Here is a 23983-nt window from a genome sequence, read left to right on the forward strand (position 1 = left end):
AACTCTTGTGATGCCCAGACAATGAAACAAATTATGGTGATATCTACTGTAGATAGGAGTCAGAGCTTTCAATTTGTCTCAGAATTCAGAGGGATTTAATTACAATATCAAAATACCTGTGCATCCTTTGATGCAGCATGAATTCAGAAGATGGTCTGTATTTATTTATTTTTAATGGAATTCATAGATGCAGGTGCACAATTCTGTGACAGTTTTAAGAAGACAGTAATTATCTGGTAAAGTATGCATCACTGAATCATTTAATAGATAAAGGCTTCTATAGAGGAAACATGCTCTTTCAGGTGAAGTAACAATTTGGAGTTGTAATATGATGTCTTCAAAATTCACTGAAAGCAGCACCTTTTAATTAGACAGCTCTATCTACAATATTTTAATTGACAGATGTTTAATTAAATGGGAGGAAGGTAAAAAAAGCATGTGAAAAACTCCTCCTTTCCTATCAGAGAAAAGAAATACTTTTAATTCTAATGCTGCATCAGATATATGTTTCTGAAATATAATGATTACTCTTTAAGACATTTAATTCTTTTTGATTAATACATGAGTTTACAGAACACTGAGCACATATATATGGTGTTTACATAGAGCCTGTATAGCAGTACATGCTAGGGACTTACACTGCCTTATTCGCTGTAATAGCTATGCATTTAAATCAATTGGATTACTATTCTACCAGTGAGGAACAAATGAAAACCCTTTCAATTATAAAATTTCTCTAGAGGTGATTTACAATGGAAATATTAATGAATATTTCATTAGATCTGTGCTGCTAGGTGCTATTACATTATTATTTTTTTTAATGAACCAATGGCTTAAAAGTCTGAGTAAGATATTTTTAGAGAATACATATGGACTATTTGTCAGAATCTTGCACCTTTTTCTTTAATTTGTTTCCCTTGAGCTAGTATGTAATTGGTTTCTGAGTAACCTAAACAACCCTGCCTGGAACACCTTTCCAGATACATTCTTCCTTTGGCAGTAAGGGACAGTGACCAGAGTAGTTTATATTAAACCTCAGCACAAAAAGTAGAAAGTAATTATGACTGCTCAAAAACTACAATAGCAATCAGAAATCAAAACCTAACATTAAATGTATATAAGAAAAAGATACAATGTTGAGATTGTTATAGTTTTACACTATAAATGCAAGTGTACCCAAACTTCAGCTGTTAGACACAGTTTTTGGTGGCCTTTTATATCCCCCCATGGTGTCCTTACTTAGAAAAATTAGCTCAAAGTTAGGGAAACTCTTTGAATTTCACACAGTCTGCACACCCCTCAGGATAAATCTGAGCCTTGACTCTTGCTTCTCTCTCTGAGAGCAGTGTCAATTTTTTTCCGGAGCTTGTGGAAAGACACTGAATGCAGCTTAGAGGGAAAACTTGCCTCAATTTTACTCTCAGTTTTCTCTATAATTCACGTACACATGTACCTGAACTTCCTGATGCTAACATCAAATTTAGAAACATTTTCCTTTTTACCACTGCCGCTGAAAACTCAAAATGAGCAAATTCTGTAAGAACTGTAAAAAAAAAAATAATGTATTCACATGTAAGGGCTGTGTATGGGGAAAATATATATATATAAGAACTAAAACCAGGGGGAATAAGAACTTAACAACCTGGGGAATTTCTGTGCAGAAGAAACGATCAAGCTGATCAATCAAATGTTAAATACTGGAAGAAATAACTCTGTTAAAAGGATTAGCAGTGACCGTGTGCATTAATAAAAGGAAAGGATAAGACTTGTAAAGTTACTTTTAATTCACTTCATTTATGTCGTATTGAAAGTCCCAATCAACTCTAATCACAATTAGAAAAACACAGCCCTTCTGTACAGCTAAATCTAAACAAACCTTTAAATCCAAAAGATTTTTCTTATAATTCTGTTGTAGTGAAGTATGAAGGTGTTATTTAAAAGTTTTCTTCTGGCTTCTATTGCTATGATTTCTGAGAGCTATAGTCAGGAACAAAAAATCTGGATTATCTTTCACTGAGGTGGAAAAGGGATAGTCAATTCATATTTTTTTAATTGAGGAAAACTTATTTGCGGTGTGTTCATCTCATTTCATAAAGGTCTTCAGCACAGAAGTCCAAACTACTGAAGTGCAGCTGGCTGTGTTTATCTGTTTTGCCTCTCTCTTCAGCAAAATATGGAAGACATGGTGACGAAGACAAGTAACCATAATGTACCTCTGTGTGAGATATTTTTTGTACTTTTTACATTATCCATTTTATGAATTTACATTGTCAAATGATACACTGTGAACTGGATGTTAATTCAAATTTACCTTGCTTTCATACTACGTGAGAAATCATGGATTTTCAGATCAAGAGTTAGCAGAAGCAAGTGGTATCACACATGAAATCACTCCACTAGAAAAGATACCAAAATGAAATTCTGAAGTTTCTCTTCTTAAAGCAAGCTACAGGATGACGAAAACTAAAGAATAAAATAAGCTTTAAGAATGGGATGTTTATATGAAAATGGAAGACACTACAGGAATATTCAAAAAAGCAAGAGTATTGAAGCTTTAATATGTAGGACATCCATTCAATCTCAATTCAATGTTCTGGTCATACACTCCCCCAGGGTGTCCACCTCCCTGTCTTGAATCCTCTTCCTTTTTGCCATTTAGTGCTTGGGATTGAGTCATATCATTCTTTCACTCTGGAACTAGGAGTACCATAGACATTAAAGATGTAGCATTCTACTAGCCCATCAAAAGCTGAGCATTTGTAGTTTTTTCTTTTTTAAAAACTTGATGATGAAGTAGGAAATGTCTTTTTTAAAGCAAAACTTAAAGCAAAGTTTAATTTAGCACATAAAACATAGGCATCAAGGAAAAAACATTTTAAAGCAATTTAGAAAAATGTAAGTGCCTGTTTAGCTTCATCTAACCAACTAACCTTAACATACACTATCAAAATTAGAGTTCTCAAATTACATGAACACACAGCAAACAAGAATTTACTCTGGTCTCACTTCACTTGTTACAACATCACTTTTAGACAATTCCAAGAAACTGGCTTCTCAAACAAATGAAAAGCTATTATATTCTGCCTTTGCATTGTAATTGTCAATATTATCCCATGGTGTTTTAAACAGTACTTTGTTTTATTTACAGTATTTTTTTTTTTTCACAACTAATTTCTCCAGAGAGCTGGCCTGGATGTCTAGGATATTTGGACATCTGGTAGGATATACCTACAGCACTTTCTTCATTGTTTTAGAGTTAAAACTTTCCAGGTAAACAACCTGTACTCACTAGCCTTGAGACCACCTCCTTTGTATGTTTCATTTTCCCTTCTGGAAGTTTGCATTGTGTTCAATAAACCACCTATAAGGTACAGATGAATGTGACTGCCACTGTCAATCCCTGTAGCATTTGTCACAGTAGTGCCCAAGCACAAAATAATCAGGTGTGAAGAGAGCACTTCAGCTCATTTCTCTGGGTTTCAGAGAACCGTGTTAAAATGCTCTACGGCAAACTGCTCTGATATTACAAAAGATGTATATAAATCCTGAAGATGGTATCACATCACATACAGCAGATGCTTCACAGCAGAGGTGACAGAGAGGTGACAGAGGTGTCTTGCCTCTAACAGAGGCAAGACAGCACCAGAGCTGAAAATGGTGCAATCCTATTAGGCTGAAAGGTTTTGTCGCTAAGGTGGCTAAACTACTGCCTCTAGGCTACAAGCCAGCTGTAGTGCTTCAGTACTGTTTTTCAGAAGACATCCAAAATGACAGCTTGGTAAAACTGGAGTAAGGGTAATTCCTTAGCTCTTAGCTTCCTCTCCTTTCCTTTACATGATGTGGTTTTTGGAGCAGAATTTCCACTTATAAATATAGGTGCATTGTGTATTATGTAATGGATCTGAGTGTGGTTAGGAAGGTGCAAAAACTACAACACAAATTTGCAAGATGCCGTGTTCAAAGTGAGTCAGATCTCCCCAGCCAAGATGATGTAAAAACAGGATTCAAATATCATTAGTTTTATTAGGCACTAGCATTAGAGGAAATGTCAGTTCTGCTTTTACTTTACCATAAAACTGAAAATATTTAATTGAACAGAATTGAAGTGCTCACTAGATGGTAGTTGAAACACATTCATAATCACTTTTCAAGATATGATCACAGCTCAGGTACACTCACAGCTTGAGAAAAGTTTAGTCGTACAGTACATCATCTCAAAATCCGGTCATTCCTGCTCAAAATACATAGAGCCATGCTTCTGAGTTTCACAGTAAGATCCCAGCAATTTTTTATTTTGTTTTCTGTGAAGGGAGAGCATGACTTTTACAATCTATGATGTAGATTGTCCTGTTTAGTCCACTTCTAGGTTATAGTGTCTATTTTATACATAACTCTTCATGTGAGTTTATATCAGGCTTCAGAAAAATTAAGTGCTGGATAAAACCAACCTAGCACCTTGCTATTGCACCTTATTAATTTTTGTTTTCTGCTTATATTTCAAGCCTATACCCAGTCTTTTGTGTGCTATCTTGTGTGCTAACTCTACCTTACTCTGTTACAAGTCTACAAAACTCCAGCCACTTATTTATATTTTTACAATATGAGAAGTTATAAGTGTGAAATTCCCACAGTAGTCACAATGATTGTTAAAAATCAACACAACACATTCATTCTAGCATTTAGTAGGTGCTAATTTACTAAAATGTGCTAGTGTAATCACTGCCATAGATAATGTAAGCTCTTTGCAGAAAGGATTTTCCTTGCCTGCAGAGAACATGGAAAACAGGCGATGCAGAATGCTGGATCCTGAGATTTGGATTCTTTAGTAAGACAACAGTACTAGGCAGTTCAAATTAATAATCATCTAGATAACTGCAAGCAAATAAACATGAAACCCTTTGTATCTATGACCATTGTGGACACCAAACACTGCGGTACAGCTATCAGCACAGAAACATATTTCTATTTATTTATTTACTGTATGTTATGCCTTTACACTATCATTTATGAATATATTTTTAGCAGATGAAAACAAGCGTTCAGGAGTAGTATAGAGAGACAGTGCTCAAAGAAGTGCAAAGCTTGAGAGAAGTAAGTAAGCATCAGACAATTATATCACTGTCTAAGAAGAAAAAGGAAAACAGAGGAGAAGCCTTCTCTCCATTCAGGGTATTCTTTCTGTATAATTTAATATCCAACTGTAAGACTAGAGATGAGATTTGTTAGGTGTTGAACAGGGTTTGAGCATGAAGGTCCATGTCCTTGTACAGCTAATATTTACATCTCCAATTTTCATTACTAAAAGGACAGCACTCTTGCTTACTAAGACTTTCTATGTTCTTTGGTGACTGCCACTTTTCCTGGAGAAAAGAACTTCTTTTCTTTCCCCACAATTCTCCAACTAATTTAATCACAGTTCACTGCAGGAAAAAAACAAACCTGAATATCCTTTGGGTTAAAGAAAGAGATATTTTTTTCCTCTTTTAGTTCTTTCTCTTTTTCTCCCTATCTTTCTTATTAAAAAAAAGTTTCCTTCAAGAATTCAACTTTACATTATTTTCTTAATTTCATCTGTATTTCAGCATCTCCAGCTGAATTATATTAAACAGTATATGCAACAAAGTATGACAAAAGTTCATATGAATTCATGTCTAAATAATGATTAAATCTTACTGTGCTCACTCTTTCAAATGTCTCAGCTGTCTCAGAGTAAAAACCTAGCAGTTCAGGGTCATGTGTTGTGGACTTTGTAAGTACAGAATTTTACAGTATAAGCACTTAAAATCAATCAAAGCAAACAACAACAAGAAAACAATGAAGTTAGTCTTACTCTAGCATTTTGAAGCTCAAAATGGGAAAATAACTTATAAAGCTCACACCCACTCTGCTTTTATTATTCATTTGCATACCGTGTTAGTTGAGTTTCCATTTAAATGTAAGGCACTGTCAAAGAGAGGTGATGAAGTTCCACTGCTGTGATCACTGGATGGTCCAGGGGAACCTGGAAATGAGTTCAAGAAAAATACCTGCTGATGTTAAAAATATATGTACATATCAGACAATATCTATTCCATTTGTAAAACACAGGAAGAATTTTTAATATAATTCCCCAAACCAAGACAGAAATATTACTTGTATTTTAGAAAGACAGACAATTAAATATCCACATGCTGTATTTGATGTCTAGAAATAAAAAAGGTTTCTAGATGTCATCTAAGAGGGGTTGTGCTCATGAGATCTATTTGTATGCTTAACTGTTTGTAGGATTAAGCCTTGTTTCACTGAGAATGAGACATTCAAAACAAGTAGCTCTTGTCTTATCCTTAAGTGATACTGAATCTATATCTACAAATAAACCCATGTAAAATTCTTGTCAAATTCTGGGTTTTTTTGTTGGCAAGAACAAATAAGTAGAACAGATTAAAAATGTTGTGAGAACTGTAGGGAGATATTTCCATGTTAAGGCATCTTGTACTTTTGCCATGACATGAGATGCTGTAGGGAAGGGAGATGTATAAGAGAGAAGCAGGGGAGGCAGATGCAACTCCTGCTGATGTACTCACAGTGATGATATGGGTTGATGTAAAGAGACAGTATGATTGCAGTTAAAATGAACACACCACAGCACTAAAACTGCCAGCACAGCAGCTGGTCTGACTGAATGCTGGAAGGTAGGGGACCAAGTGCCTCAGTCTTCTGGGATGCCAGAGTAGCCAAGATACTTCAGAATCATGCATGTATGCACTTAAATACTGCCTGCAGTGTGATTTGGGAATTTCTTTATTGCATAATGGAATTGCTACTTAGCTTTCTAAATGTGTCATTGATGCTTCATGACTGGAATTCTCTTTTGTGCATGGACTTGTGAAAAGTTTTTCTTGCAAAGGGGTGCTATTCTCTGTAACTCCAGTTTGTTTATTGTATTAAATCAGAACTATTTTCCATAATTTTATCCATCTTATTTGCTTATTTTCTTACTACAAGAATGAATATTTATAGCAATCCATTTACCAAATATCACTTGACTCACAAACCTTGGTTTCAGCCTCGTTTGAATGGCTACACAGAACATTCTAGAGAGGTGTATGTAAGCTCTTGTGGAGGTCCAAGTTCAGTTCAGGAGAAGGGTAATTTCTTAAGTTCCTTACATGTCTAATCATATCTAGCAGGTTTTGGTTGGGTTTTTTTTTTTTGGTGGGTTTTTTTTTTTTGGTTGGTTTTTTTTTGGGGTTTTTTTGAGCATGTGATATAAGGCTGGGGTCCTGCATGGGACCTGGGAGGGTAGTATAATACTTGCCAAAAATTTCCACATGGTCTGCATAAAGGAAGCAAGGTTGATAAGCTGCCCAAAATAAGCAGCTTGTGCACAAGATGTCTCATTTCAGAAGCACTGCTGTGCTCTTTGGAAGTCTGGTAGCTTGTCTAAAATGGCACTGTCATTGTTGTTCCAGAAAAGATTTTCTTTGAACAGTAATCAGGGGCAGACCCCAAAAACTGCCAGCTGGTCACTTTGAGATGGGAGATGGCCTCCCTGATGATAACTGCTTTCTGTTTCCAGAAAGAGCACTTTATGGAAGCAGTGCCATGATCTCAGCCTCCCAGACAATGATGCTGCAGTATCTCCTAGTGAGAAAGCCAAGGCCCCCCATGATGTACAAAGACGGCACCAATATTGCTGGACCTACATGAACTACTTGTGAAGGTGGCAGCCAGCTTGTGTAGAGCGTGTACTAGGTCTTAGTGGCAAGGGCTTATGGCCTGGGATGCCTCCAGAAGTGGGAAATTGTTGGGGCTGCCTTGTGCCAGAAACAGCCAGAGCCAGCCAGATCCCACATTACTGCTGGGCCATGCAGCTGAGCTGGTAGCATCTCTGGGAAACTATTTAACAAAGGGTAAATGCAGAAGGGCAGAGACAATAGTAAGGAAAAGAGTGACACAAAAATCAAACAAACCTCAAGGTCAATGAAAAAGGTGATGGACAATTTATTTGTCTTAATTTCTCATTGCCTGAATCTATTTTAATAGGCAATACATGTATCTAAGTTTCTCCTCATTGCCTCTGCTTTGGCCATGATAGTAATTAATAGCTAATCTCTTTTGACCTAAGAGCTTTTTTGTTCTATTTGTACAGCATGTTCTGTTTGAGAACAGGGAGTGAGAGTGTCTGAGTGGGAGTTTGCCTCTTAGCTAAGGTTAACCAACAACAGGCAGTACAGTTCAAGTATGTGATGTCAGTCTACAAGATGAGATACAAGTTCTAGTAGCACTGTCATAGTCACAAATAAATATGCCCAACAACACAGACGCTACTGGTAAGATGTTGTAATTTGCCAAAATCATGTTGAAGCTTGGACACAGTTATCCAAGCCACAGTCAACACAATTTTAGAGTTGTCTGATGATATAGTAGGAAAAGTAGGAAGACCATACCTGAAGACTCATTATAAGAAACACTGACCATATATTTTCAAATGAAAATGATAAAAAGTAAGCACTGAAAGAAAGATTCTAGCATGAAATACACAGTTCAGCTTAGTAGAGGCCTGCCAAATTGGCTTTTGAAAGGTATAAAAATCTAGATTAAATGACTGACATCCTTTTAATGGCAAGGTCTAAACTGTGACATCTATGAGTCTGCTGAAATTAGAAAAAAAACCATGTACATAGCTGAGTGCAACTTAAATAAATAAAATCTAAATCAATCCAAAGAACAAGACACATTTCAAAACTTTTTACTTATTTTGGAGAGAAAATAATCTGTTAAAATAAAATGGTGCAAAATAATTTAATCTGATTAAATAAAGTGATTTTTTATGAACACTTTTCTACTTGTAACACTGATCACAACTGTGCAACTTGAATATTTTATCTGCTAACCAAAAGAGCCCCAAACTTCCCTGATCTGTATTGTTCATACAATTTTTAGTATTGCTACTGTTAAACTACTCAGTTGTCTCAACATAATTCTGCTGACAAAACCAATCAAAATAGCAAAGTAATTTTGAAACATACATAATTAATGTTATCCATTTATTTCGTAAGTGCCCTGAAAGTACCTTTCAGTGTAAATGTATGATTCATATGTTTGCAAACACTATTTTATTGTATTCGGGCAAAGCTTCTATTGAAAAACTTTCAGCTATCACCCATGACTGTACTGCATTTTAATGATTTTTTTCAGTTTTATTTTGAATAAATTATACATAAGCAGCAAGGCAGTATGCATTTGATCCTTATATCTTAAACAGTAAAGTAGACAGATAATTTTCTATTTCTTCCTGTAAAGCACTCAAGGATTGAATTTCTATTTCTGTCACTGTCAGCTTATCACAAGAATACTGCAAAGAGGAAAACAAATTACTCCCATTCACTAATTTCCTCTTACCTAATGGGAGCTTTAAAAATGATGGAGCGTCCCTGAGGTATTGAACTGTGATGGTAACTTCATCGCCAGCATTTCGCAGTAGATGTACCTGTCAGTGTGACAAATAATGACTACTTTAAACCAAAGAACAGTCATGGAAAGCACATTTCTTACAATAAAATCAACATTCCTGTTGATCTACAATAAACTCAGTGTAAGCATTTCTGACTTAGAATGTAGAATAGTTGAGGATCAAGCCACACCAGCAATGGAAAAGAGTAGGCAAGACCAGTGGAACCACCTGAATAAATAATTTGCTGGGCAACCTGATATTACATACCAGCTGAACACAACTTTCACTAAATGATTTTATAAAATTGACACAGGATAGTAGGGAAATATGTGTTTATATAGACATAATACATTAATTTTTCTGTATACAAACAGAAAGATACACGGAAATATATTAATACATCATCCACATCTTGATCTTAAGTATTTGGTTTAATTGATTTGGGTACCAAATTAAGCATACTTTTGTGTTTCAAATAGAGTCTTGAGTTTTGTGTTTTTATTGTCTGTAAGCATTTGTTAATCAAAAGGGAACACATACACACACACATGTATAGACTTGTTTTAAACCATCAGAATTCACTTTGGGGCATAGCACACTACCACATAAAATGTTTTTTAAAATGCAGAACTACAAATAATATCTCTGATGGAACTCAGTTCCTACTACAGGGCAAAGGTGTTTCCCAGTTTCATATCCATGACTCTCAGGAAACAGGTATTGTGTTTGGTTTGCAAATGTCCTGTGCCCACAGGGTCTGCATATCCCTGACCCAGTTTGTCAGAAATGGATGCTACAGCTTGTAGGCTCTAATCTGAGCACAACCAGAGCATTCATCCACCAAGCAGAAAAGTACCTAACTCTAGCACACTGGCTTATATAGATGCATTTAATGGTTTAATGTGCTGGGAGGAAGCTGGTGATTGTGTTGTTCCAGACCACTGTTTTAAAAAAATGCCACATTGGCCAACATCATGAGATGCAGGATTACCTCGAATATTTTAAGTTTTCCACTTGTGTACATAAATAATGCTTACATCAGCGACTGATGTATTAATTTACATGAAAACATCAAGCTTATGTCTGATGGAAATAAAGAACCTAGTTTCTTTTTCTTTTTCTTCCACCCCCATCTCCTGCTCCCCCTCTCACCCCAGATTAATCTACTTTAAATTATTTACTATGAAAAATACAACAGCCAGTGCTACCTACTCAACCCAAAAATCTGAGTGTTGTGCTTTTGTGGACAGCTGACTATAAGGGATCCTCAGGTCTCATTGTGGGAAAAAATGCTGTGGAGAAAAATAATATGATCACTGATTTCTGACTAAAGCATTTGAAGATGGTCACAACAGGACTGATAGTGCAGCAAAATTTGCATGCTTTTTTTAGGGTCATCCAAAAATATGTTAGGGTTGCAAAGCTAACCAGTATGTATTATATCCTAAGGCACAAGAAAGCTATGTCTCCTGAAATCTTCTGCCCCTTATTTCCTGCAAGAAATTTCCTATTTCCTAGTTTAGATATTATTTATTACTCAATAAACAGTGAAGATGATTGGTAGCTTTGCTAGTCTCACTCTACTGTTACAAAGATAAGACAACCAATATATTCCCTTCCAAATTAAAAATGTCAGCAAGTGTCAGGGCAGGGAGACAGTTGTCAGTTGGCAAAAAATACAAGATTCTGTTACCAAGTTCTGCTGTTCTTGTAACACCATTTTACTTTTTACTGCATGGTAAATCCATTAAAAATGCCAACTTTAGTTTATAATCAGGACAGAAACAGCAATGTTTTGCATAACTAAATAGAAAATTTCAAAACCAACAAATTTTAAGTGTAGTCCTGATATGTCTAATGGGAAAAAATATAAACCAAATAAAATTAATACTGAGAACTCACTTTCTTATTCACAATTGCCTTTTTGAATAAGCCAAAGAAGTGAAGTACTTTAATTTTACCTTTGGAATAACAAGAAAGAATTTTAATTTCTTAATAGAAATAAATATTTTGTAAACACAGAAGAACAACTATGTTTCCTCTTAATTAAGCAAAGATTGCTTGCACACAAACATTTATATTTGTCAAGAAATGAAAGGAGACAGCATGACAGACATATTGCCTAATGTATTTTTGGAAGATATTAGTCAAATTTTACAAAGACAAATCCAAAAACTGCTGGAAAAAAAAATGAAACAGTAGACTAGAAACTGTTGCAGAGTATGAGATTTCACTTTTTTAAATTTCAAATTATACTTTGAAAAATAAATAACTTTAACATTAATGATTTGGTTTAAAATTTCCCAGCATCACTAGTACCTTCAAAGATATTCACACTCTATCATACTCTCCTGAAGCTGCTTAGTATTTTTCAGGTAGTGCCTGAAGAAGTCAGAGTGTTGAACCACACACATACCAACAGAACTAAATCAATTTCAGTGATCACAAGAAGGTCTTAAGAGTCAGAAGGTCACTAAATATTGCACTGCTCTGTGATGCTGAAGCTTTTCCAAAAGTGTACTGAGTTCAAAAAAGACAAATCCAGTATCTTTTGAGTAACATTCACTGCTACTGTGTTTTAGTAAAATTATTAAAAGAGAATTGCAGAAGTGAGTGTTTTTGTTGTTTTTTTAAGGTTGATTAAATGCATTTAGTGAAGCAGACTCTGTGTGTGTCTGTGCATGCATTTATGTTCATGTGTGTAAAGGAAAAAAGGGCTTCAGCTGAACTGCTTGCTTTTCATGCTGGCCCAGTTCACAGGCTTTGCGTATCTCTGAGAACATCTATCAGTTCAGGGTTTATTACGCTTCTCTTTCTCACATGCATTTCTCAAGAACACAACAGAGACAATGTTACAAATATAAATCGGAGATTCTGTATCTGAACCAACTACAGCAGAGAGTCTGCAGAGAAAAATATGACTCATATTTTAGGAAAACCTAATGACCCTTGTCATCTCATTTTTACTGTCAACACCCATTAAGAGAAATTCTATACACATTTGTGCAGACAAGCCAATGGCACAATGCAAAGCTGCTGGCATTCTTTTTAAATTCTCGTTCTTTGTGTTTACTGTGATTTGATCTAAATCTTCAAACATATCTGAACATTAATATCCACACTGCTCAGAGATTTAGAAAAGGTTTTGGCTGTTTGAAACAGGTTCTGTTTTATTAAGAACAGCAATTAAAATTGAAAATGAGAATGTTTTGGATGAATTATTTCATCCATATGGCCCTTTAGCCAATATCTATTCTGACTGGAGAAGTCAAATAATTTCACTGTAGCCATTTAAAACATTCAACTCTAAAGTATTTGCTAATATCTTTTCTAGAAATCAGTAAAGATCTTAGGATACAAAGAAATCCTCATTCACAGATATGTATCTCTAAATACAATGAATATGGATGATAACCTTACACTTTAAACAGAGGAAGTTAGATGGAATTAATCTTAGCTTGCATGTCTTGAAGAATATTTAATTACAAAAATCAGACTAAAAATCTGAAACAAAAATTTTGACGTAGAAGTATGTGAATCCCCTGATGAATGCCTGAGCTTGAGACACAAGTATTTCCCAAATAAAACACTTGAAATTCACACAAAGTGCAAATGTTGGCCTTGAAAAGTATCTGGGTGGAAGGTTATGTACAAGCCTGCAACAGAGCAGGCAAAAAACTGAGACGTAGTAAAATATATGAAGAATTAGACCATAATATATGATAGTAAAAAAAAAACAAAAAAACAACCGACAAAAACAAAAAAGCCCCAATGAAATCCAGATAACTAAAAGTTTTAAAAAATTCTTCACTATTTAGACAGAATAGTGTTTAACACTTAAAATGCCTCCCAGGCAAAAGTATACTTTGAGGCTCATTAGGAAAATTGGCAATTTCAGCTCAAAGCATAGAAAAGGCAAAAAAATGTGGTATTGTGCTTATATGTCTATGAGTAGGCAAGGGAGATATGTGACAGACACCTGGCAGTACAAGTAGACTTTAAAAAGACAGTAGACACAAAATGGCTTTAAAAATAATTTTTAAAATTAAAATTGGATTGCAATTCATATTGGAAGACCACGAAGCAGAATTAAGTTAGTTCAAGAAACAATGATTTCTTTATACTTGTCTCTTTTCCAATAGTCGAATATGGAATGGTTTCAAATAAATACTTTTGATTCTTCTTTTCCTTAGCATTGCACTATTCAATGAGCAATAATCCCTTTCTAAATGCTTGGCTGGCTAATACAAAGAAAGCCTTTGTGTCTGAACAATTTATACAAATATGCTAGGAAAAATGGCAGTCAATGTAGACTTTGTAAATTTTCACAGATTTAAACCAAATTGAAACTTCTCTTAGTTTACTCATTTCTAACTTTTCTCTAATTTCTGCCTATCAATATAGTAAAAGATATTTTTACAGATAGCTTTGGCATCAATTTAAACAAATAATGCTGCTTCTGTATGACATAAATACCAGGCATTATGAACAAAAAAAGAAATTATTTCAATTTTTTTCACTATTCTGTACATACTTTTTTTCTATTTAATTACACACTCTAGTGTATAATTAGCATTGTGTAAACAATGCTTGCAAAACTGTCTGGAAGATCAAAGGTGCTGTTACATACTCTGCATTGGAAAATAAATTTTGAGTCAACTTGGCTGTTCCCTGAAGCAATTAAAGTTTAAATAAATTCACTTAAGGTTAACTATTACCTGAAGCATGAAGACCCATTCCTGAGAAAGTAACATTTTCAAAAAAATTCCAAGAATATCAGAGCATTATGGGGACTTCTCTCTGGAAATGAAGGTCAGTCTCAACCATGATCAGTGTGCTATAAATAAAAAGGGTTCAAAACTACAGAACTAAAGAACAAGGAGTATGTTTTATTGCTTCTCTACTGTTTTGCATTGCTTGTAAAAAGAAAGAATTGTCTCAGGTATCAAAAACTCACAACAGATAGATACACATATCTGACTACATGTGATTGCAAAGGCATATGGTAAAGTGGAATCAGTATCCATATAATTGCAAACATTTCTGTCCAAAAAAATCATTTCTGCAGTCCTTTTCAAGCAAAGAAATTGGAGCAGCCTAACCTTGCAGGTCCATAATCTTCAACTATATCTAGAAATGTTTCTAGATGATAGTTTAGTGGTTCAGTTTAGACAAACTCAAACGAGCACAGATTGAGCTAAAAAGACTAAATGCAGGTTTTCATGTAGCCATTACTTTCCAATTTACTTTGTTTCCTTGTATCTAACACTTGCACAGCTCTCAGAAACAGCTTTTATCTGACCTGAAGTTTCTGAGGAGAGAGGTATCCACCAAAAACCCCTGCCATCATTTAATGGCAATGGTATAAAATGATCATGAAGGTAACTTCAGCTGAAGGATGGGCAATACTTAATGAAGGCTGTCTTGTGCTACCAAATGTCAAAACAAAACTGGAAGGTTTTGAAGTTCTCAAACCCAGCAGGTCATATGCTGCATTCTCTGATTTAGAAATTGTTAACAATTTGGACATTTCTTCCTTTTCTCACAACAAACTTTTCCACAATGACACCTTTGATCTCAGTCTTCTAGCCCAAGCTAGAGTTAATACAGGATTAAGATAGGAAGCACCAAGAAGTGTTTTTGTTGCCTACATATAACTGGTGAACTACAAGCCAGAAGACTGAAGGAGTGAAGATCCAATGGAGTCCTCTGCAGTTTGAATCAGCCACAGAATTTATTTATAATCACTCCTACGTTCGTTCTTTCAGACTTAAAGAACTGAGGCACCTAGAACACAGAAACATGTCTCCTTTACTAAACTCCTTACTGTTAGAGAATAGATTGTGGCTGAATAAAAATGGGGCTATGGCAGAGTCTCATCCCTAATGGGGTGCAGCTGTATAAGACAGATGAACAGCATTAAAGAAGTGTGGAATGCTGATGTGTATTGACCCATCACAAAAGAATAAAAGAGCATGCAGGTGTTATGCATGTGAGAAAAAAAGTTATAAAAAGTGGTATTGGGGAATAACAAAGGGCTGATGCTTGCTACCATTTTCAGTGTCAGCCGTGTGTCCACTGTCACCTTACAGCATGTAGAGGAACATAAAAGCATAAGAGGAATACCTACAGATAAAGTTCAGAACTATTTCATAGTAGTAGTAGCCCTCTATGATAATTCTTAATGGTTTTGTTTCCCCAATTCCATGGACATGAAAGTGTTACTATCACCATAAACCTGCAGATCATCTGCAATATTCAGCACACATCAGAGAGAAATCTTCTTTAGGCAAAGTCCCATACCTGAAACGTCTTTATATTGTCTCAGGACCATAGTCCTGAGAATGATTATAGACCTGTTAATGATTCCTTGTATATTTGCTACTGTATAGGCTAATATTTATTCAGTACAGACCACCATAAATTATATTATTTTATTCAATACTAAAAATTTCCTTTACTGGGAAAATAACAAGCTATTTGATAACGGGAATAGCTTTCATGTCCCATTGTAGTGTTACAATCTTCTGAATTGGTTTCTCTTCCCTCAGAGTACTGATTACAGTTAGAGCCATAACTGTTTAAATGCAGGGCTATACTTTTTCTACTAGACATTTTTGTATTAGATTTTTTGATGCCTAATATCATATCAGATAAAAAAACCAAAAAAACCCACAAACCACCAAAAACCTTTTTGATTTTCTAATCCAGTCCTTTAATACTTTTGATGCAATGTGCTAGCTTATTTGGCATTTGAAGTGTATCAATACACTTCTGCGCTATGAGTGTTTTGTCTGCTGTCTACAATAAGGAACAAGTGTTGGTGCTATTATTCATCCTCAAGTCAGCAGCTAAACAAATGAGTCTGAAATATTAGTGATACCTGTAAGATCTATTCACTTATTTAGATCACAATCCTATTAAGTCAATAATTTTTGAAGAGAAATAGTACTTATCTACAATATGTACTGTGATCTCAAAGGAGTCATTCTCTTGTGAACAGAAATACACCAATTTTATTAATGGGTTAATTTTATGTAGTTGTAAGGCCTCTATATAACTTACATTTCCCTTTCCATTTAAAAAAAAAACCTTAAAAACACAAAATAACTGAGTTTCACTTATATAAACAGCCTAAGTCTATTCTTTCACAAACACTTATTTAATTCATCTTTTTGGAATCACCAGGGTGCACACTCTTTATTAGCTTGCAGCTATGTTGTGTTGATAACATTGAGCTAGAGTGTATAGCACTTCAAAATTCTCTATACCCTGATGAAATACTGAAGGTCACCTAATATAAGGCAGTAAACTAATGAAAAGCACAAAACACTGTTTAGATAGGAAAAGGAAGGTGTAAGAGAGAAATGAGATGGGAGTGATACTGCTTAGGTTAGTTTGCCCAGAGTGGAAACCAAGCAGAGTGACTCTAAAGGAAGAGATAGGCTACTTTGGACACAGTACGTAAGGATCAAAGGAAGCAGGAGTTTTCATACTAATTGTCAAGGATAACAAGGAACATAATAAAATATTGCTCATGAAGCTATGAAGTAGCTTTTTCTTTTCCTACCAGCCCTCTCAAAGACAATTCCCCTCATCTCACTCACCCTCCCCATTGATTTACCCACAGAAAGCTTACACCCTTTTTTTCTTGGTCCAAGTCCCTTTTTTGTTCACGTATTTAACCTACCTCTATGGTACTCAGTTTTGTACAGGTGGGAGGTGGAGGAGGAGATGGAAGAAAATGCCCCTCTACTTATGACTAAAGTGGCTGGTATAATTTCTCATAAATCCTTTGTATGTCTTTCAACATTTATTAAAGAAAAAAATAGAAATTTAAAAGCATTAAAAGAAATGCCTTTAAAAAAATTAAATATCTTAACTCCTTGTACACTTAGAAATTACTTAAAATTGTAGCTGTCCAGCCACACTGTTGTGTTTTACCTAAGAAAATTTTGTATCCATAGTACTTAAGTAATTTTGCATCCATAGCTTAACGAAGATTTCAATTCTTCCTAGAGCTTCTTTGTGTGAGGCACCTGAATTCTTCCACCAGTTTTAATTATAGTAATTCTGCTTTTGTGCTCAAAGATTATGCACATTGTAAATGCTCATAATGCCAATGTACTTGCTGCTTCTCTAATGCAGGAAATGAAGTTCCTGTGAAATAATGAAGGTAAAATAGTAGTGCTGAAATATGAACTCCTTTATGTGAATACTTTCTTAACATATTTAGAGCTTGAAATAAAAATTGATTTCCACAATTACATTACAAAAGTTGTGTAATATTTTGAGGTGTACATTTTACACAGGTACTTATGTTAATAAATTTAAAAAAAAAATCTCTCTCTGAAGTTTTGATATCTCCTAAAAAAGCACAGTAAGGGGGCAAACAGATGCAAATTTAAATGGCAAAATCATGTTTTAAAGCATGTGAGTTTTATCACTTCCATGTGAAAGACATTGGAGACCAAAAGCATCCTATAACTTGTTTCCTAGTGAGAAGTGTTGCCAGATGCATTCAGTGAGGAAATAATCACACTTAGAGCATCTGGAAACCATGAGGGTGAATTGTACATTCCACAAAGTTGTAAAGTTATATTATAATTTGATGATTTTATGTAGCTTTATCTTTATGCAGTGCTGGGATACAGAATAGTTATGGGAAATTAGCACCTGGAGAAATGAAATTAAATTAGATAGTTTTCATCCAAGCAATGTGAAAAACTTTTTAAAATTATTGGTCTCACTGTCATGATAACTCCTGTTCTGCTGTCACTAAATCTCCACAAAAGTAGCTCGGGAAAATTCTATAGGTTAACTGAAAGAAAACTATGTCCAGCAAGTATCACAATAGCCTGTTTGTTATTGATGTTTATGTCTGCCCACCTACATAGCAGGAGAAAATTTTCTGAAGTGCACAGCACTTAATGAAAGTGACTACACTAAACTCATTAATAAATGCTGCTCAGTAAAAGAGTTTGTTCACTTCTCACAGTTCCTGCCTCAGGTCTGATGCATGCAGCTGTCCTGCAGATAGAAATTCAGCATTAACAGGTATTTGCTGTCCACATAATAGATGACTAAAGCATTCTTTTAGAACTGACTGAGGCAATGACAAACAAACAATGAGAACTACTACTAAGATAAAGATAAGAAAGTAAAATCTTCAAAATATTGATAACTTTTCTTTGGTGTGTCTGTAGTCCTATAAATATATAACAATGCATTAACTAAACACAAACTTCATTTAATTTTTCATGTATAAAGAGCATCTCAATGAAAACCAACTTACAGAAATGATGCAGTTACTTGAACAGCTGTGAGATAAAAGTGCATTTTGCTTGAAAGTAACCTACAAATGGTCCCAAATCTATATGTTCACATTGTCTGATCCCAAATACAAATCTCCTAATAATAACAAAAAACAAGGGGTCAGTGTGAGATCATTTCAGCAAGCTCCCTGTCAATAATACTTCTGGGTGATGGATTCTACCCATTATGTTTCTGTTCACGTGTCTTTAGGTAACTGGAGACACTCTCATAGTCTGGAGCACATCAAAACCTTAAACCACTCAAGATACCCTTATTCTGCACCTCAAATTGTCCATTTAAAGAAAATGACAACAGCACCATATTGGGAAGACAATATGTGCAATCAAAAACAAGTGAAAGTTTCTTACACAGAAACTAGTCATAGAATAACTGATTTGTAGAACCCTCTAAATGTCTTTTTGAATACCTAATGACAATGTAGGTCAGTGTTGGAAATCAGCTAGAGTGAGAAAAGTATAAGATGCTAAAGGTTTTGGCTTAAACTCTAAGTAGAAATAGTTTACTATAATCTAAACCATCTAAAAAACCAAAATCAATCTAAACAATCTAAAATCAAACTCTGGAAATTTGAGACTGAGAAAAATCTGTCAGCCATGCAGCTGAAGAAAGAAATCAAATGGTTTCGTGCCATGCAGGGGAATCACATGAGGTAAAAAAACCCCAGGTACTGGCTCTTCTGGGTCTGGTAGAATTACCCTTCCAATATTAAGAGAATATTTCTTGTATATTGAGAAAACAAAAAAATTGCAGTACAAAGGACAAACTATTCAAGCAAATCACGCAGAGCATCACTAAAATTACTGCAAAGTTTCAATCTTGGTACCATTAAGATAGACCAAGCAATGAAACATACACAGTTTGTCTACATAGAAAAATACTCATTTTTCCTTCAAGTGGTCAAGCTCTCATTTTATACTTGCTGTACTTGAATTACACTCTTCATTTTTTGTTATTAACATCTTTTCTGTTGGGTGAAAAAGCATGTTCAAACCAAAAAGCATCCCACAGGAAAAACTGCAGAAATTCAAGGCGTAATTTGATGTTAATAGTCAGTATAGGGTCAGAAATATGTGTAGGTCTGTAAGGGTATCAATACATGTTAGTGTAGCAGCTACCTGGGCAGCCTAGCTAAAAAAAATTTCCTTGAACTTTGGTCTGTATTGTTGACTATTTCTAGTAGTAATCTTGAGTTTTCAAATCTTCTGCATATATAAAATAAAAACTTTATTTTTTATTTCTCTAAATGTCAAAGTTGTTGCCTCAAATATGAATGAATTGCATATTCCAATATTAACATGTGGTTTAATCAACAGAGCATAACACTGCAATTTTCACATTGTAAATACATATCTTAATTTGTTTGAAGATTAATGATTTTAATAAATCAATAAAATCTGATTATTAATATAGTAACAAAAAGATATTATTACACAGCAAAATTTGTAAATAAAAATATTTTGCTCCTTTTCAAGCATCTATTTGAAAAGCTATTTTATAATTATTTTTATTATTTTATTTTAATAATCCATAACTCTAGCTCTATGTTTTTTATTATTTTATTAGTTTTGACATATTTGTTAAGTAGTTAACCGTGATGTGCCTATTCTATTTATGTATTCTCAGCTATATTTTCTATTTGGGCTCTTTTTTCTGATATTATATGGATGAAATTCATAATCTGTGCTCCACTGTGCTCATTTGGAACTGAATTCCAGAAGAACATGCAGAGAACTTCAGTTCCAAAATAGCTAATGCACAAATGAAAATAAAATCTCAGTTTCTCAATGAAAATAAACAATTTTCAGGTTCAATCCTTGTATTTCAATTAATCAGCCAAATGAAGAACATGTTCATCACTGCCAGCCAGACATGCCAGCCAGATACATTAAATAACATTACAGTAAACATCTGAAGTACTAAATATTTTTTAAAAAATAATTACTATTGACTAAAAACTGGTCAAATTCTGAAAAACTGAAATTATTCCCACTGAATGGATTCTCTGTTTTAATGATAATGTTTATTTAGCAATGTCCTTCTGTGATAATATTTGTAAATAAAAAGAAATAAATGTTTCCAAGTACTTTCCTATATCAATGAGCAAAATTCCAAAGATATTAAGCTTTGTGTGGAATACTAAAAATGTGTCAAACACTAATTTACTATAAAATACATTAATAAGATATAGTAAGAAAAAATAACATGCAATACCTAATTTTTCATTCTTGCATAACCAAACATCCTCTCCTGCATTTTCTAGTTAATCAGTTTATTAATCCTTGAAATAGGATTAATTTCATACAAAATTACATTTGAACTAATCGTAGATCCATATAAAACAGTCTTCATGAGAGATTATGTAGAACCCTGTCCAATTCCCCTTTGAAAGGCAATAGAGATGGTTTTTCATCACATTTTCTACTATTTGCTTATGGGGGAAACAAGCTGGTACTTCTAGTGCATTTCAGCAGAGGGCAGTGCTTACCTCGGGGATTCACAAAAATCTTTCTGAATCATATTTTTTCTCTTTCACTAAGAACAGGGAGACAAAAGTACCCAGACTCACACCACAAAATGCCAAGAAGTCTGTTAAGCCCTGTGATTATCAGGTGGCCATGAAGATGCTCAGAGGGCTGGAGCACCTCTCCATGATGACAGGCTCTGGGACTTGGGGTTCTTCAGTCTGGAGAGAAGCAAACCCATAGGAGACCTTCCAGACCCTCAAGGGGGCTACAAGAGAGTTGAAGAGGGTCTTTTTACAAGAGAATGTAGTGATAGTGACAAAGGAGAACAGTTTTAAACTCAAGAAGAGGAGGTTTGGATTAGATATTAGGAAGAAATTCTTTACTGTTAAGGTGGTGAGGTACTGGAGGAGGTTGTCAGAGGAACTGAGGATGTCCCATCCCTGAAGCGTTCAAGGCCAGGCTGGATGGGACTTTGAGCAACCTGGTGTAATGGAAAGTGTCCCTGCCCACAGCAACAGATCATCTGTTGGAAGCAAATGGTCTTCCAGATCCTTTCCAAATAAGCCATTTTGTGCCTATGAATCTAAAAAATCCTGTTGAATCAGAAAACTGCCACCTCATGTTTCATTTCCTTTCACAGTTTATTGTGAATATCTTGAAAATTGAAGTCCCAGCCAAAGAACACCAAGTGGTACACTTCTGTGAACTTCAACCAAAATACTCCTTTATCTTTGCTTCCCTCTTTCTCTCCACTCAGGAGATCTGATAGCTCCTTTCATGTTATGCACATTGACAACCTGATTAGCCACCAGGGAAGGAAAATTAAATTGCCTCTCTGATACACAATGCAGAAACTATATTAATCTCTGAATTAACATTTTCTGCATTCTCCACATCAGTAGATTATTTCTAAAAATAAACTAAAGTTTCAAGGAAAAGAAATTATTTTCAATTTTCCACACTATTGTATTACCTACTACAAAAGCAGAATTTTTCTCGGCACTGATTCTGAATTATTTATTCTATCCATACCCTTAGCCAGAACTAATGTGTGATAGTAGCAGCTTGAATAATTATGGAGAAAAACAAATTCTAGTATCAGAAGCGAAAAACAAGAGAGCCAGTTTGTTGTTGAATTGTTGCTGACAGAGTAGCTAATTGTTTGGTTTGCCCAGAAGTAATCACCTTTTAACACTGCCGAAGTTCAAGGGTCAAGAAACAAAACTACCTATTTGGTACAATTAGAACCAGCTAACTACATAAACATCTCAGGAGGGAAGATGGTAGGTAGGAGACAGAACAAACTGGCCTCCTTTCCTAAAGTTCTCAGATTTTGTAGCATTCTCTCCCATGTATTAACCCCAATGGGTTTTAGGTCTTTAACACCTGTGAGCCATACTGATGTACAATTACACTTGAGCTTCAGTTTTGTAAAATAAAGGTTTTCTGAATGTGTGCTGAGTGCACTTCCACACATCCTGCAAGGGTGAACCAGCAGACATTCTAAAATGGCAGAAAGTAAAAGCAGAGAAAAAGTCTGAACAGCAAGGAATGCCATTGTGAAACAAAAAAAAAAAAAAAAAGAAGAAAATTTTTGAAAACATTTGTTGGTTACAATTTAAAAAATAAAATAATCAAACCACAACAAGAGAAAAAAAAAGAGAAAAAAAACCCCATCAGTTTAACACTGAAAAAAGAAACATATTTGCTTCTGCCCCTTAATGGCTTATCACTATGGTTGGACTAGCAGAGTAACCCAGAATCTCTACCTTTGCCAGCAGCATCACTTTCAGCAGTCTGTGTTGGGTTGACTCCCATTCCCCCTCATTAGCAGCATGGGAGAGGATAGGAGCCACAAGGAAAGAAAACCTTCATGATAATGACAGTTTCCTGACAAAGACAATTTAGTAACTTAAATAAAGCCAAAGATAAAAACCAAAACAAATGATGCAAAGGAAATCAGTCACAATCTCCTGCTGCCCATCCAGTCTCTGAGCAATGGCTGCTTCCTGCAGAAAACATTCCCCACAATTTTTACTGCTGAGCATGATGTTATACGGTATGGAATATTTCTTGATCAGTTCAGATAGGCTTCCCTGGTTGTATCCCCTTAAAGTTTCTGAGCCACACTCAGCCTACTCATAGAGGGGGAAAACTGAGGAAAATAAAGCTTTGATGGCCTACAGGCACTGCTCAGCAACAACAGGCACACTGGCATGGTACTAATATTGTTTTAGCCATGAACAAAACTACACCACCATACTGGCTGCTACAAAGAAAACTAATGTAGCCTCAGCCTAGACCCAGTACATAGTCCTTTGGATCACACAGTACAACTCAATCTTGAGTTAGTTGCTTGCAAAAGAGGCCTCCTGCACCCAGAATGCAAGCAGCAAGAAATGCCTTCAAACTGCATTGCAGGAGGGTGTTTCAGGAATCCCACCTTGAAGCTGAATATGTAAGAGACCATGGTGCCAGACGCATACCAAAAGAATGACTCAATAACCTTTGACAGGCTTCCATTGCATTATGTTAACATTGTATTATGTTTACAAGGCTGTGTAAACTTGAACCCAGAGTGGATTTAGAATGCCCAAGCCTCATTGATGAGTGTGCTTTGAACAGAAGGGCTGGAGCACCTCTCATTTAATCTGAGTGACATTTAGGGCACTTACATAGTGACAACAGGGCAGCCTTTACAGAGAGATAAGATTTTCTAAAATATAGATGAGTTCTTCATCCTTAA

At 35.1% G+C, this 23983-nt stretch overlaps 1 protein-coding gene across 6 annotated transcripts in view; it reads right to left on the reverse strand.

The window, feature by feature from the left end:
* Positions 1 to 23983, reverse strand: part of SNTG2 (syntrophin gamma 2) — a 223374-nt gene that overhangs the window by 85070 nt on the left and 114321 nt on the right. For all 6 annotated transcript variants that reach the window (XM_064412049.1, XM_064412053.1, XM_064412052.1 and 3 more), the window contains 2 exons: positions 9385 to 9472; positions 5910 to 6001 (listed from right to left, as the gene is read on the reverse strand). In XM_064412049.1, the coding sequence (XP_064268119.1) occupies positions 5910 to 6001; positions 9385 to 9472 (180 nt within the window). The remainder of the gene's footprint in view (positions 1 to 5909; positions 6002 to 9384; positions 9473 to 23983) is intronic.

Source organism: Passer domesticus, chromosome 3 (assembly GCF_036417665.1).
Source record: "Passer domesticus isolate bPasDom1 chromosome 3, bPasDom1.hap1, whole genome shotgun sequence".
Classification (NCBI taxonomy): Eukaryota; Metazoa; Chordata; class Aves; order Passeriformes; family Passeridae; genus Passer; species Passer domesticus.